A 17,185-nucleotide genomic window follows, 5' to 3' on the forward strand; every position below is an offset into this window, starting at 1 on the left:
GAATTAACGTCACATAATTAGTAAGGAACTCTCCTCACCTGGTTGTTTAGGTCTTAATTGAAAAGGACAAACCAAAAAACCAGCAGACACTAGGTCCTCCATGGAATGACTTCGATGATACTGCACTAAAAGGGTAAAAAATATGTTTTGAGCAAAACAGTGTTTTTTTTTTGACAACTGAAAAGTTCAAGGAGTACTGAAGGATTTGGTCTGATGGGAATCCATGATGTTATCGGCCGTTACCACCGTTGTTTGAGAAACAATAGAGAACTAAAAAAGGAAAGTGAAGTAAATCAGGTGTTAAATGAGGTGAGGAAAGGAGACAGGAGTGCCGTTTTAAGGCAGATGGTCACGTTGATCACTACCTCAAGGGGCTGTTCCCAACAGCTTGATGTTCTGCTCCCTAGTCCATTACAGGATGACGTCACCTCCAGAAAACGCCTATTTCTTTAGGGCTCCGGATTCAAAAGGAGGATCTATAGGACTAAGATAACTACCGGAGCTGAAAGATGGGGAATACATGTGTGGTCTACGAAACGTCTCATACAGGCTATGTGAGTTTAATGAAAACCACACAGCCAAGGACCACCAGCTGTTTCCGACATGTTGGTATCATGGCTGTAGGGCCTTCCTTACCTGACAGCTGCAAAGTGTGTGTGTGTACCTGACAGCTACACAGTACGTACACGTGTGCGTGTGTATGCGTGTGTGTACCTGGCAGCTACACTGTGTGTGTGTGTGTATATATATGTGTGTGTGTGTATATGTGTGTGTGTGTGTGTATATGTGTGTGTGCATATGTGTATATGTGTGTATATGTGTACCTGGCAGCTGTAGCAGGTACTTGTAGGGTTCCAGCAGAATCCTCTCGGGCCCTGTTGGATCCATGTCTCCATCCATCACTTACGGTTTCCACCAATCAATGAACCTGCAGGAGTAGAGAAAGAAAACTAACAAAAATAAACAAAATATATATATTTTTTAAATCGACAAAGAAAACTAATTTCAAAAAAGTACTCTGTGGTAAATGCCCCCCTATTCCGTACACATAGTGCACTACCTTTGTCCCTGCTCATAACGTGTGCACTACTTAGGGCATGAGAACGTGTGCACTACTTGAGTTCCTAAAACCTCTCAGACCAACATGTTCACTTATAAATCTGTGGACACCCTAGGACCTACCGCACGCCTGTGGTGTAGGATGGGAAATCTGAAACCACTCGAAGGTGGGACGTCCCTCCTACCATTTGATTCGCTCTTCAGACTGTCCATCAACTCCTTTCTGAATGTCGCAGCCACTGACAAGCCTGCAGTCAGTACATTAAGTAGAGCAGCAGGAGGGACTGGGTGTCACTCCAGCACATTCAGATATCGATTTATAGCCAACTTGATCAAAGTAAATCTAAAATAATTCAGAGATTTTAAACAAAAAATAAACACTGTCAGATGGACACGATTAATATGAGATAAAGTCCCTAGTGAGTTCATGAAGCCAAGCTAGAGCTGTGATGTGCTGGAGGCAAAACATTTAGTGGCCCCCTCTTGATGGCAGGGAACATTTTTGAAGTTTTAAAGTGAATTTCCTATTCTACCCATTTTGCCATGGGGCAGGTATATTTTTTCTGCAGTTTTCCAGCTAATGTCCTGCAATCTTCATATTATTTTAGATGGGGTGGAAATTTTTGTTTTTAAGTCAATACTTTTGGTGCAATTTTCACATGTACAGTGCATTCATACCTGTTACGTTCCCCAGTTTATGTGTTGTAGTTTGTGTATTTGCATGTGTTTTATTTCAGGAAATGGCTTCCTGAAATCCCTCAAGCAGCTGATTGGTCGACTCCAGGGCTAATTGGAGAGCTGACCCCGCCCCCTCGTCAAGACACAGCTGTCTCCAGTTACATTCATTCTGAAGCTATATAAAAGCCAGTGTTCTGTTCAGGAGAGAGAGATTTTTGGAGGTAGGGATTGCATAGAGATTTTTGGAGGTAGGGATTGCTGAGAGAGATTTTTGGAGGTAGGGATTGCTGAGAGAGATTTTGCTGAGGTCATTGCTGAGCGATTGTTTGTGATAGAGAGTTTTTGCTAGAGATTTGCTCTGAGGTCATTGCAGAGCGATTGTTTGTGATAGAGAGTTTTGCTAGAGGTTGATCTTGCTGGGAGTTTGTTGTTGCTATGTTCTGTGAGTTTGTTGCTCAGATGGAGCTTATTTGATGTCCTTTGTTAGTTTGAAATTGTTTAATATCCTGTTTCATTTGTTCCCGGGGAGAAGGGGAAGGCACCTTGGGAGTGCTTAGGCAAGAGGCCCGCGGGCATACATATACCCGTAGTATATTCATTGTCTAGGTACACTAGGTAAGACTTGGGCGGACCACCCCCTGTATTTTGGTTAGGGCACCAGGTGGTGCTAAATTAGGTAAGTGGTGGGTAGGCAGGTAAGATAGGAGAGGGGGGGCTTTGAGATTTACTTTCTTTGCTTTGGTTCCGTCCAACCCCTTTTCCCCATATTACCGTGTACAGGAATAAAGTCCTTGTAAAACGGTACCACATTCTGTCTGTCATCCTTACTCACACCTACAGTCCATACTTCTTTCACTTCACAGAGAATTTAGTTGTAGCAGTTCCCTCTTCATAGAGGCGTGCGTAACAATACCCCTTAAATTATTATATAATTGTTGTTACAGCCTAATTTCAAAATTAATTTAAATATATTTCTCACCCAATACCCTATAATGACAAAATTAGAAACATCTGAATTTTCATAAGTACTCACACCTCTTTGCTATGACACTCCAAATTGAGCTCCGGTGCATCCAATTTAAATGTGATCATCCTTGAGATGTCACTACAACTGGAGTCCACCTGTGGCCAATTCATTTGCTTGGGCATGGAAGAAACACACCTGTCTATATATAAAAAAATTAATTTAAAAAAAGGTCACACTGTTGACATGTCAGAGAGACTGAGGGAGTACAGGGCTTAGTATGTGTCTCTCTCTCTCTCTAAAAATAGATTTTGGCTTGGAAAAGTTGAATATTTTCAGAAGGAGTTGGGTAATTGGTTAAGAGCGGAGGATTGGAGGGAAAAGAGAGGTTGAAAAGACTAAGAGGATGGGTTTTAATCTGTTGAAGCTGGAAATAACAAGGGACAGGGTCTGTCGAGGAAGATGAATTTCAAGCAGAGACAGGCGATACTGTATCAGTTGACAAGTCAAGTAGAAAAGGTTCTTGTACAATGTTGGCAGAAATGGAATTCAACACAACACAGAAATGGCATTCTACATTATTACAGTAGCAACGGTTTTACAATACCCTGATGATTGATCCTACGCATTTAATTAGAATTCTTTATTTTATCCGGCAAGTAAATTAAGAAAGAAATAATATTTACAATGGATGGCAAGAGGCCTCGTGGAGCTGGGGGCTGGGATTAAAATGAAAGTATGTACTGTGGGAACACCTGCTCTGTCCATGACAGACGGACCAGCTGAAAGCAGTGATCCCTTATTGGATGTCACTTGTTAAATCCACTTCAAAATCAGTGTAGGCGGAGAGACCGGTTTAAAGAAGGATTTTTAAGCCTCGAGACAAGTGAGTTATGGATTGTGTGCCATTCAGGAGGTTGAATGGGCAACAACAAAAAATATTTGAACGAGGTATGGTAGTGGGTGCCAGGCGCACCGGTTTGAGTGTATCAAGAACTACAATGTTGCTGGGTTTTTCACCCGCAACAGTTTCCCCGTGTGTATCAAGAAAGGTCCACCACCCAAAGGACATCCAGCTAACGTGACACAACTGTGGAATTGTAGTCAACATGGGCCGGCAACCCTGTGGAACGCTCTCGACACGTTGAGTCCAAGCCCCAATGAATTGAGGCAGTTCTGAGGGCAATAGTGGGTTCAACACAATATTAGGAAAGTGTTCCTAAAAAGTTTGTACACTGTATGTAGCCTTAGAAAGAAGGTTAATGAAATCAGAGGCTTGCTTACATCAGATAACATTCATATATTGACCATCTCTGAGACTCAGATACTTCCTTTGATGATACAGTAGTAACAATGCAAGAGAAGAGACAGGAATTCCTGTGACGGAGGTGTTAGTGTTTATGTTCAGAGCCATATTCCTGTAGTGTTTCATGGGTGAAAGATGTGAAATCCCAATGAATTAACAATCAAAAAAAGTGTTGAACATAAGATAGTGGGCATTACAAGTGTTATCAGTTCAGAATGTTGTACTTAAATATACCACGTACATCTGAAATGTGCCAAAGTGACTGAAAAAAAAAAAAGTTATGACAGAGTGAATGACGAAATCAAAATGGGGAGGTCACCCGTGGGCACCCTTCTTGCCGAGTCGGTATATGTTCATGATTACTACGAGTTTAGATAGCTGACTAGTCCAACTTACCAATATAAAAACATTGTTAGCTGACATGGCTAATTGAGTGACTGAATTCAAAAGTAATTTACACAACAGTCACTTTTTGACAGTATCCCTTTCGATCTAAACAAACAAAAATAAACGTTCCATGTTACATGTTTGGAATGAAGGGGTAAGAAGGGGTTTTTGCCAAAACATTCAGTAGATAAAACCCACCACACCATGACATCTGGAAAAGACAAAACATTGAATTTGATATAATAGGAAAGCTTACAAACAGTCAAACTAAATGGTGGGTCGTGGCATGTCAGAGTAGAAATAAATTAAAAAACACACAAATATAAAAACGCAACATGTTAAGTGTTGGTCCCATGTTAAGTGTTGGTCCCATGTTAAGTGTTGGTCCCATGTTAAGTGTTGGTCCCATGTTAAGTGTTGGTCCCATGTTAAGTGTTGGTCCCATGTTAAGTGTTGGTCCCATGTTAAGTGTTGGTCCCATGTTAAGTGTTGGTCCCATGTTAAGTGTTGGTCCCATGTTAAGTGTTGGTCCCATGTTAAGTGTTGGTCCCATGTTTCAAGAGCTGAAATAAATAAAAAACAGAACATTTCAATTTTTTGTGCACAAATTTGTTTACATCCCTGTTAAGTGAGCATTTCTCATTTGCCAAGATAATTCATCCACCTGACAGGTGTGGCATATCAAGAAGCTGTTTAAACAGCATGATCATTACATAGGTGCACTTTGTGCTGGTGATAATAAAAAGGCCACTCTAAAATGTGTCACACAACACAATGCTACAGATGTCTCATGTTTTCAGGAAGCGTGCAATTGGCAGAAATGTTGCCAGAGAATTGAATGCTCATTTCTCTACCATAAGCCACCAACATGGTTTTAGAGAATTTGGCAGAGAATTTGGCAGTACGTCTAACCGGCCTCACAATCGCAGACCACGCGTATGGAGTCGTGTGAGTGAGCGGTTTGCTGATGTCAACGTTGTGAACAGAGTGCCCCATGGTGGTGGTGGGGTTATGGTATGGGCAGGCGTAAGCTACGTGCAATGAACACTATTGCATTTTAGCGATGGCAATTTGAATGCACAGAGATACAATGACGAGATCCTGAGGCCCATTGTCGTGCCCTTCCTCCTCTATCATCACCTCCTGTTTCAGCATGATAATGCACGGCTCCATGTCGCAAGGATCTGTACACAATTCCTGGAAGCTGAAAATGTCCCAGTTCTTCCATGGCCTGCAGACATACTAAACATGTCACCCATTGAGCATGTTTGGGATGCTCTGGATCGATGTGTATGACAGCATGTTCCAGTTCCCGCCAATATCCAGCAACTTGACAGAGACATTGAAGAGGAGTGGGACAACATTCCACAGGCCACAATCAACAGCCTGATGGTGGTGAAACCAGATACGGACAGGTTCTGATCCACGGCCATACCGTTTTTTATTTTACATCTGAACAGATGCAGATCTCTATTCCCATTCATGTGAAAGACAGATTTGGGCCTAATGAATTTCAACTGACTGATTTCCTTATATGAACTGTAACTCAGTAAAGTCTTTGAATTGTTTGCGTTCATACTTTTGTTCATTTTTATTTTTATTTTACCTTTTATTTAACTAGGCAAGTCAGTTAAGAACAAATTATTATTTTCAATGACGGCCTAGGAACAGTGGGTTAACTGCCTGTTCAGGGGCAGAGCGACAGATTTGTACCTTGCAAGTTCAAATCCCCGAGCTGACAACCAACCTTACTAGTCCAACGCTCTAACCACTAGGCTACCTACCATCCCTACACTCTAACCACTAGGCTACCCTGCCGCCCCTACGCTCTAACCACTAGGCTACCTGCCGCCCCTACCCTCTAACCACTAGGCTACCTGCCGCCCCTACCCTCTAACCACTAGGCTACCTGCCGCCCCTACCCTCTAACCACTAGGCTACCTGCCGCCCCTACCCTCTAACCACTAGGCTACCTGCCGCCCCTACCCTCTAACCACTAGGCTACCTGCCGCCCCTACCCTCTAACCACTAGGCTACCTGCCGCCCCTACACTCTAACCACTAGGCTACCTGCCTCCCCTACGCTCTAACCACTAGGCTACCTGCCGTCCCTACACTCTAACCACTAGGCTACCTGCCACCCCTACACTCTAACCACTAGGCTACCTGCCGCCCCTACACTCTAACCACTAGGCTACCTGCCGCCCCTACACTCTAACCACTAGGCTACCCTGCCGCCCCACATTGAATGACACTAACTGGATTGTTAGATTTCAGAGTAGCGTTTGAGGTTATTGTTATTGAAAAAAAAAATGAACTTGTTATAGCTTTACATGACCTGCCATCACGGGAGAGTTACTTATCCAATAGAACCGAGTATTCATCATCAGCTACCAGGCAAAAGTTCAGACACTCCTTCTCTTTATTTTTACTATTTTCTATATTGTAGAATAATAGTGAAGACATCAAATCTATGAAATAACACATATGGAATCATGTAGTTCAACAAATCAAAATGTATTTTATATTTGAGATTCTTCAAAGTAGCCACCCTTTGCCTTGATGACAGCATTGCACACTCTTGGCATTCTCTCAACCAGCTTCACCTGGAATGCTTTTCAAACAGTTTTGAAAGAGTTACCACATTATGCTGAGCACTTGTTGGCTGCTTTTCCTTCACTCTGCAATCCAACTCATCCCAAACCATCTCAATTGGGTTGAGATCGGGGGATTGTGGAGGCCAGGTTATCTGATGCAACACTCCATCACTCTCCTTTTTGGTCAAATAGCCCTTACACAGCCTGGAGGTGTGTTGGGTCATTGTCCTGTTGAAAAACAAATGATAGTCCCACTAAGCCAAAACCAGATGGGACGACATATCACTGAAGAATGCTGTGGTAGCCAGGCTAGTTAAGTGTGCACTGAGTTCAAAATAAATCACTGACAGTGTCACCAGCAAAGCACCCCCACACCATCACACCTCCTCCTCGCTTCACGGTAGGAACCACACATGCGGAGATCATCTGTTCACCTACTCTGCGTCTCACAAAGACATGGCGGTTGGACGCAAAAAATCTCAAATTTGGACTCAGACCAAAGGACAGGATTTCCACAGGTCTAATGTCCACTGCTCATGTTTCTTGGCCCATGCAAGTCTCTTCTTCTTATTGGTGTCCTTTAGTAATGGTTTCTTTGCAGCAATTTGACCATGAAGGCCTGATTCAGGCAGTCTCATCTTAACAGTTGATGTTGAAATGTGTTACTTGAAGTCTTTATTACATTTTTAACTTTAGTTTATTCAGTAAATATTTGTCTTAGCTCTTTCTTGAACTGCATTGTTGGTTACGGGCGTGTAAATAAGCATTTCATGGTAAGGCCTACACCTGTTGTATTCGGTGCATGTGACAAATAAAATTTGCTATGAAGCATTTATTTGGGCTACAATTTCTGAGGCTGGTAACTCTACTGAACTCTAATGAATCCTCTTTAGCAGAGGTAACTCTGGGTCTTCCTTTCCTGTGGCGGTTCTCATGAAAGCCAGTTTCATCATAGTGCTTGATGGTTTTTGCGACTGCACTTGAAGAAACTTTCAGTTCTTGACATTTTCCGGATTGACTGACCTTCATGTCTTAAAATAATGATGGACTGTCGTTTCTCTTTGCTTTTTTCAGCTGTTCTTGCCATAATATGGACTTGGTCTTTTACCAAATACAACTGATTGGCTCAAATGAATTATGAAGGAAAGAAATTCCACAAATTAGCAAGGCACACCTCTAAATTGAAAAGCATTCCAGGTGACTACCTCATGATGCTGGCTGAGAGAATCCCAAAGAGTGTGAAAAGCTGCCATCAAGGCAACGGGTGGATACTTTGAAGAAACTCAAATATAAAACATATTTGGATGTTTAACACTTTTTTTGGTTACTACATGATTCCATATGTGTTATTTCATAGTTTTGATGTCTTCACTATTATTCCACAATGTAGAAAATATTTAAAAAATTAAGAAAAACCCTGGAATGAGTAGGTGTCCAAATTCTTGACTGGTACTGTATGTACAGTGCGGTATCCCTCAGGGCAGTTGCCTTGGGAAGTTACTCTTCTCCATTCTCACAAAACGATTTTTGCCACTTGTCTTTGAAGAAGCTAAAATGACTGTTTGCATATGATTGTACACTCTACACATCAGCACCTACAGCCAGTGAGCACACAGACTCCTGGCAATGAGTTACAGACAGTGTCAGAATGGATACCAATAAATTGGTCTTAAATACATCTAAAACCAAAATCATTGTATTTGGTTCAAAGCATTCCTCACAGACCTACACCTCAACTGGAGGTGTGTATAAAGGGTGTGACCGTTGACCACGTTGAAGTAGCCGAACTCCTAGGAGGAACATTGGATGGTCAGTTATCATGGTCAAGTTATATTGACAAAGTTGTTGTGAAAATGGGGGAGAGGTACAGTGTGTCTGGTATAAAAACAAGTCTGATCTTCATTACTGTCCGTGCATCAAAGAAAGACCTAGCAAAGCTGCAGCTGGCTCAAAACAGAGCAGCACGCCTTGCACTTAACTGCACACACACACACACACACACACACACACACACACACACACGATAGCCTTTCACGATTAAGAGAAGTAGTTAATTTCTGCTCAGTCTTTTAAAGAAAAGTGTGTGTGTGTTGAAAAGGCCTAACCACTTGTAAACTATATTTTCATTCACTTTCAGAACAGACATACATACCCACCAGACCCATCACTACGGGCTTCTTCACGGTACCCAAACCAAAAACAGATTTAACGTGTCACTCACGTTATGTATAGAGTCATGTGATCATGGAATGATCTGTTACTCAGTTATGTATAGAGTCATGTGATCATGGAATGATCTGTTACCAGAGGTTACTCAGTTATGTATAGAGTCATGTCATAGTGGATCTGCCACTCTGTCAAAAAAAAGAATGTTTAGACTTAATAACATATTGTATCACAACACCTCTCCTCTCTAAAGATCTAATTTAACAATATGAATAGTATCTTGTCTCTCCAATATATAACTCTGAAATCAAAATAATCAAAATAATTATCTTGTGTTGTTCTTGTCTATAACTGTCATGTATGTGTATGTATTATGTAGACCCGAGGGAAGAGAAGCTGCTGTATGTGCAGTATCTAATGGGGATCCTAATAAACTAAACTGCAGAGTGAACAGCAAGAAAGTGCTCGTGACTGTGGTTGAGCAACTGCTCTCTCCTTGAGTGATAGGGGGCGGGGCTTGGTGTGGTTAGCAGCATGCAGCAGGAAGGAGAGGGAGAGAGAGGATTTCAAGTAGCAAACGGAGCAAACTATAAAAAAAAAAAAACGGACATTCAGCAAACCAAAACATTAAAATACAGTTAAACAATAAGCCAAACCGGTCCGTGCATCAATACCACCCATCCCCAGCGGGAACACTAGCCCCCTTTATCCTCTATGAATAGGTTGACACTGGAAGCCCTTACTGTTTTATGTAACTAGCTAGATAACATTTATTTCACTTCAATTCAAACTAAATCTTATCCTCTGCTTCTTTCCATTTGAAGTTACAACGCTCGTGGAGATTGTGTCCTTTTCTGTCTTGTTGTTTAAACCAAAAGATAAGCTAGCTATACAACTACCGCCCTTTTAGCTATACTTTAGCTAGCTAGGTATACAACTAACCCCCGTTTATCTATACTTTAGCTAGCTAGGTATACAACTACCGCCCTTTTATCTATACTTTAGCTTTAGCTAGCTAGCTATACAACTAACCCCCTTTTATCTATACTTTAGCTTTAGCTAGCTAGCTATACAACTAACCCCCTTTTATCTATACTTTAGCTTTAGCTAGCTAGCTATACAACTAACCCCCTTTTATCTATACTTTAGCTTTAGCTAGCTATACAACTAACCCCCTTTTATCTATACTTTAGCTAGCTAGGTATACAACTAACCCCCTTTTATCGATACTTTAGCTTTAGCTAGCTAGCTATACAACTAACCCCCTTTTATCTATACTTTAGCTTTAGCTAGCTAGGTATACAACTAACCCCCTTTTATCGATACTTTAGCTTTAGCTAGCTAGCTATACAACTAACCCCCTTTTATCTATACTTTAGCTAGCTAGCTATACAACTAACCCCCGTTTATCTGTACTTTAGCTGTAGCTAGCTAGGTATACAACTAACCCCCTTTTATCTGTACTTTAGCTAGCTAACTTTCGTTTGCTACCTGAGAAGCTAATGTGTGTTGAATCTGTGCTGACAGATTGAATTTAAAACAAAATTCACCAGCAGGTGCCTGGGGCCTCATTTATAACCGTTGCGTACATTTCACACTAAAGTCCAGCATGCACTATTTCTGAAAATGATGTGCACAAACAAAAATATTGACATTTATAAACTTGGTGCACACCATACATACGCATTTTCCCATTATAAATTAGACTGGAAGTAAAACTGAGTGCGAATGAACGGGCATTAAAACTCCACCTGCAAAATGACCTCCATACACTTTTTATGGTGACAATAACCCCCTTTGTTTTGCTGAATAACGTGACTATTGGCATTAGGCTACGACAGTCTCTAAAAGAAAGAGCAAAGGCAACTTATCACATTGCCGTTAGAGGTGTGGGCAGAAAGTGTGGATATTTTGCAGTGATCTTTTCCCCCAAACTTAAACAAATAGTCTGCTCATTCAGAACTATTTAAAAAGTAGGGTAATTTGTACAGCCCACACTTCTATGCAAAATACAAATTGTTGTTTAATATTATTCTCATCAACAGATTGTGTTTCGATATCCTGCTTTGCAATAGGCTCAGAGATGAAATAGGCACGGATGTCACTGCAATACTGTAGACTACCCATATACTGTCATATTTGACGTAAGCTACGGGTCCATTTATTGTAAACATTCTGCCACACATCTTTTGCAGCAATTTATGATGTATCTGGAAAAGAACTGTCAGTTTCTGAAAGAGAGAACCATGACAAAATGGTTGTGGACCTGTCAGCAATAAGTTTGAATTCAAACATTTTTATATAATGGACTGCCCACCAATTCTGAAATAATGTCTAGGGCAGGCTACCAAAATATAATCAACTTACAGTCGCATACATAGTAGGGCTGGGAATGACCAGGGACCTCACCACACTGAGGGGCCTCGCCATATCGTCACCATAGAGGGATCTCATCATACCATATTATCACCATACTGAGAGACCTCACCATACCATATTATCACCATACTGAGGGATCTCACCATACCATATTATCACCATACCATATTATCACCATACTGAGGGATCTCACCATACCATATTATCACCATACTGAGGGATCTCACCATACCATATTATCACCATACTGAGAGGCCTCACCATACCATATTATCACCATACTGAGAGACCTCACCATACCATATTATCACCATACTGAGAGACCTCACCATACCATATTATCACCATACTGAGGGATCTCACCATACCATATTATCACCATACCATATTATCACCATACTGAGAGGCCTCACCATACCATATTATCACCATACTGAGAGACCTCACCATACCATATTATCACCATACTGAGAGACCTCACCATACCATATTATCACCATACTGAGAGACCTCACCATACCATATTATCACCATACCATATTATCACCATACTGAGAGGCCTCACCATACCATATTATCACCATACTGAGAGACCTCACCATACCATATTATCACCATACCATATTATCACCATACTGAGGGATCTCACCATACCATATTATCACCATACCATATTATCACCATACTGAGAGGCCTCACCATACCATATTATCACCATACAGAGAGACCTCACCATACCATATTATCACCATACTGAGAGACCTCACCATACCATATTATCACCATTCTGAGGGACCTCATCATACCATATTATTGCCATACCTTGTTTTTTCCCCCCTGAGTTCCCAGTTGTCTTGAAAGCACCGACAATCCAGGGAATGCCAGGGATGACAAAGTTTGACAAAATATGCCCACGAAGGACTTCTGCACCACCTTCCTGTTCAAGTGAACACAGCACAAGGTGAGTAGCTTTCCTGGAATGCATTAAAAAAAAAGTTTGCTCCTAGATTTAGATGCTAAAATTGCCATTGAATACCTGTCAAGCGGATTGATTATCTTGGCAAAAGGATAAATGCTCATTAACAGGGATGTAAACAAATTTGGCCACAAAATGAGAGAAATAAGCTTTTTGTGGGTGTGGAAAACTTCTGTGATCTTTCGTTTCAGCTCATGAAATATGGGACCAACACTTTACATGTTGCGTTTACATTTTTGTTCAGTATAATAAAATAATGTTCTATTCTAATTCTGTGAAACTGACCTCATCATTGTGGTTTCACGGTTGTTGAGAAAACCACTGCAAAACGATCACGAATGCAACCTAATATATAATATAGTTCTTTCTATGAGCGAGCATGAGAATGATGGTGCTGCTTATAACGTTTGTGCTCCAACTGAACAGCCAGCCCACAAGCCACTAGCTAACAAAACAAAAAGGAGAAAAACAATAAAGTCACTAACAACAATTGAACAGTTTCAGCTAAGTTGCTAGTCTTTATTTTGTTCTGTTGTCTAGTCATATTTCACAAAGAAAACAACTTATGTTGTAGTTGGTAAACACATAGCTCCACCCACCTTGTCAGCCGGTATCCGGAAACGTCCCCGCTTCCGCTTTCAGACCCTTTTCTTAGCTAGCCAATATGCTAACAATAGCGCCTAGGTCATCAAGCTTTTTTTCTCTCCAGATAATTTATTTAAAACATCCCCCCAAAAAATATTACGTTCATAATTGATCAGTATGAACTCACGATTAGACGCCAAGTAACTATACAATCAAATATTGGTCATAGTTCTCCAAACCACACCATGATGGTGATACACTGAGCCACAGCAATAAGACGAGGAACCAAGATGATTTGGTCGAGAAAAAAATAATGTTCATCAGCTCCCACTGCCAGCTATATACGCCATGGCTCCTTCACAGAGCAAGCGCAGGAGTAGGTGGGGCACTCAAACAAACCATTTTCCAGGACGCCTCTATCCCGCTGGGAACTCTGGCTGTTGTAGTTTTTACATAGTTTATTGTCTCGTCTCTCTCCAGTCTATGGGAACGTGTAAATAAATCCTCGACGACTACATCTCCACGCCTACCATTTGCCTTTGCTGTTTCCATGCCGTCATTGAAATATATCGGGGAAACCATTTTTAATCTGAAAACCAGCCAATCATTACAAGCCAAAGGGGCGGTAAACTCCGAGGTGTTGTCCAATGAGCGAAAGTATTGATGTCCGTGGGTGGTGTTGTGTATCTGTCAGTCAGTTTCAGAAGCGGAGAGAGAGGATCATAGAGGAAAAAGCTCTCTGGCTACGACTTTTGTCGAATTCACATACCAACATCTAAACCGAACCGGGGTCAGTGGACAAACGCTAAAAAATAAATAAAAACAACTGGAAAATTGTAGGATTAAATGATTTTATGGATTAATTTGAACCTTTTCTTTCGTCGAAAGAAAACATTCTCAACTTGACTTCATAGGTAAGGGATCGTGCTTTTTGCATGCCTTAGGACGGGGTGAAAAAAAATATTACCGACTTGGACTACATTGAATTTCGATGCCTGGAAAAAAAAAATGGATTGTAATGTGATCAAATTTAATCTAGGGGGGATGAATGAAACATCAATCGTGAACATGGAATCGTAACTCTTAAATGCACAGGTTAAATCTAACATTTAATCGGTGAATCGTTTTATTTTATGAATAGTGTAACACCTAGGCTTTACCCATTTCCTCGTTTTAAAAATGACATACTTTATTTATTGTGTTGGAACAATGCGACTTGCCAACGTCATTCATTGTAACCTGCCGTGTTGTCGACTTGTTTCATAATGGTACTGAGAGGATCACTTTCTACTGGGCCAGCGACCCACTGTTGTGGTGGAATTTTTTTTAAACACGACGATTCACTTTCTAATGGTGTGTGGCTGCCTGGTAGGCATCGAATAGCTTTCGTTAACTGATTGGGAGAAAATGCTGCCTTGTTGGAGTCAGAGCTAGTCCTCCTTACGTAAGACTATGCCTACATCAGTAAACATTTCCCCTCGCTTTTTGCATCGACTTCCAATACAGTAACGTTCGCTACGTTTTTTATGGAGTTTCACAAGTCAATTGCGAATCTGAACTCGGCTACATTTTCTTTTGTTGCTTTGATTTTTTTTTAAGGCCAGCAACAATGTTGCAATTGAGTCAGAACTCGCTCCTTCTAGTGGCCGTAGTAGTTGTTCTGCTGCAGCTTGACACATTTCGATGTCCCCCCTCGTCGAAATGATTCCGACCTTTTATTTGTTGCCTGATAATTCCCGGTAAACACTTATTTTGAGTCGGGGGAAATGACTGGACCAGCGGAGTTGTCTGGGGGTGACATTGTCGCCACCGAGATCGGCAACTCGTCGAGAGCTATTTTGGCTTTACGTTATAACCTCAAAGTGAAATGTGTCACGCCTCCTGAACAAGGATGTAATTATTGGCGATTATTATTTGTCTAGAATTCAGTGTTTTGAAACGACTTTATTGGGCTCGATCTTGTTGCCAAGTGTTTTGTCAATTTTGCTTCTTTGTCAGAGAGGCACACTTGGATGTACTCGACCGTCAGCAAATTTGTAGAACAACTGCTTCGCTGCTCGTATAGACGAGACGGGGGTGAATCAATCTGTTTTCAATCGTCCTGCAGCAGTCTTACTTTCAATAACTTTGCATTGTTTCGCTCTCATAGAATTAACGTTGTAATGACAAGTGCTAGTTCTTGGTTAGGGTTGTCGAGTGTAGTTTTATCGCACTATTTGCTTACCGATCTCTGTGGAGATAGCCAGCAGATTCCGACCCTACTGTTATGCTTCGAGCTTGTACTGAGCTGCACTGGGGTCTGAAATTGCCATCATGATCTGATTTAACGCCCTATTCGGACAGGATTAGTTTTAGAGGTGAGGTTGGGTAACGTAATTATGTGCAAGAGCACAAAACGCCATATCTGTAATTGTAGGACCGTCCGAATCTGCCATCTCTATAATTTTTACATGGCAGAAGTAACAATTCTCAAGTTTGACAGGTGTTGCTCACGGTTTGAGCAACAAAACAATAACATTCAATAAATTGAATGAAGTGCTGTACATAAGCTATATATGAATGACCTACATGTATCAACTTTCACAGCGAATGCTTTTATATATATGTTTTGTGCGAATGAATTGAAAAATATCACACCTTTTTAACCCTTGCTGTTAATAGATGGCCAAGCAGCAGCATTCAACTGACCTAAACGTTTGGAAATGATAAGTTAACTTTCTCATCCATAGCCTTAAAACACATCTCAAGTGCAAGCGCACTGTTTAGCTCACATCTGGCGGCAGGGGGCATTTAGGACGTACTGTGCGTCGCTAAAATATCCCAATGATTATAATCAAACTTACTCAATTCAAATATTATGGCTGCACTATTACCAAAGATTGTGTGGTATGGTTTAAAAACTTGTGAACCAAGTTCGAGTTATGAGTGTGGCACTATCACCTGGACATGTTGAAATATCTTCACTCCTAGAATACAAAACCTTCAGGCTTCAATAATAACTGTCAATTTATTTGAAGAAAAAAAAAAAGTATGAATTACATGGGGCAATTTTGGGGGAAAAAACTAATTCCGTCCGAATCGTCCTCTGGAATAATGGACATTGTGGAGTAATAATTACATAACCAACCTTCTCTAGTAATACTAGTCCCGTGTGAATAGGGCTTAAGACACGAGATGTGGGTCAGAAAAAAATAGTCTGGGAACCATTAGTTTTCCCACAAAGCTGCTCTTTTTTATCCCCATGCTAGCTACCAGTAGCCACAGCAGCCATTACGAAATGGCACTTTGTGTTGAACAACAAAGGAGTTTGACTGTCCACAATGGCAGAGGTGGCTACTGCTAGCTAGCATGAGAATGAAAATGGCAGTTTTCAGGAAAAGTACCAGTATTTTTTTCTTCGGTTTATCAGTTTGGATATAGGCAACATTTGGAATACAGTTGCTCATCCCTGCATTGAGGTATGTTTTCCGATCCATATCTCGCGCCTGTTGGTGTGTTTTTACACTTCGCCCCTTACAGTTTTTTTGTTGTTGTTGAACTTTGTACGATTTGCTTAATAATTTTGTGCAGTGTGAACACTCCAAAGGAACTCAGACCCCTCAAAAAAAGAGCCCCCCCCCCCCCCCCCCCCCCCCCCCCCCCCGACAGGAACCGAACAGTTCCTTTTTTTAGGGCAATGTGAACACAGCTCCCCAGGTTGGCTTTTCATTATTCCCGCACCCTACACTAGACTACTATAAAGCCATTTCCCCCGCCATAAACTCTCTCGCATTGGGGCCACAATAGAGAGATGATGATATGTGCTGTTTTTGAATAGGCCTATTGATTAGCGATCGTCAAGGATGCACAGAAATGTCCAAATATGTGTGGAGTTTTTAGTTCAGATTATTTCTTTTCAATATGTGATCTATAGGCTGAGATAGCTTCATAAATTGTTTATTCTATTGTGGGGTTTGAATAGTGTCAACATATTTGGTGAGAATCACAGCATAGGGTACAACATCCTTTCTAGTTTTTAAAAGGCCAGTAGCCTACGATGGGTGTACTATTTTTGAATTTCAGCATAATTTCATCTCCAGTTATTCTTCT

At 41.1% G+C, this 17,185-nt stretch overlaps 2 protein-coding genes across 10 annotated transcripts in view; one reads left to right on the plus strand and one right to left on the minus strand.

Annotated features, from left to right (window-relative positions):
* ggps1 (geranylgeranyl diphosphate synthase 1) overlaps nt 1-13,634 on the minus strand; it is a 34,889-nt gene extending 21,255 nt beyond the window's left edge. Inside the window, exons 1-3 of one of the 3 annotated variants that reach the window (XM_036945926.1) lie at nt 13,111-13,634; nt 12,358-12,472; nt 825-928 (exon numbers count right to left, since the gene is read on the minus strand). In XM_036945926.1, coding sequence (XP_036801821.1) covers nt 825-900 — 76 coding nt within the window. In that variant the 5' untranslated portion in view covers nt 901-928; nt 12,358-12,472; nt 13,111-13,634. Of the gene's footprint in view, nt 1-824; nt 951-12,357; nt 12,473-13,110 lie in introns of all 3 variants that reach the window. The other 2 variants (XM_036945927.1, XM_021564559.2) reach the window with 2 other exon arrangements.
* A 162-nt stretch (nt 13,635-13,796) lies between these two features.
* arid4b (AT-rich interaction domain 4B) overlaps nt 13,797-17,185 on the plus strand; it is a 214,190-nt gene continuing 210,801 nt past the window's right edge. For 5 of the 7 annotated variants that reach the window (XM_036945928.1, XM_036945930.1, XM_036945933.1 and 2 more), the window contains exon 1: nt 13,797-14,010. The gene's annotated coding sequence lies outside the window, so the exon portion shown is untranslated. The remainder of the gene's footprint in view (nt 14,011-17,185) is intronic. The other 2 variants (XM_036945929.1, XM_036945932.1) reach the window with 1 other exon arrangement.

Source organism: Oncorhynchus mykiss, chromosome 16 (assembly GCF_013265735.2).
Source record: "Oncorhynchus mykiss isolate Arlee chromosome 16, USDA_OmykA_1.1, whole genome shotgun sequence".
NCBI lineage: Eukaryota > Metazoa > Chordata > Actinopteri > Salmoniformes > Salmonidae > Oncorhynchus > Oncorhynchus mykiss.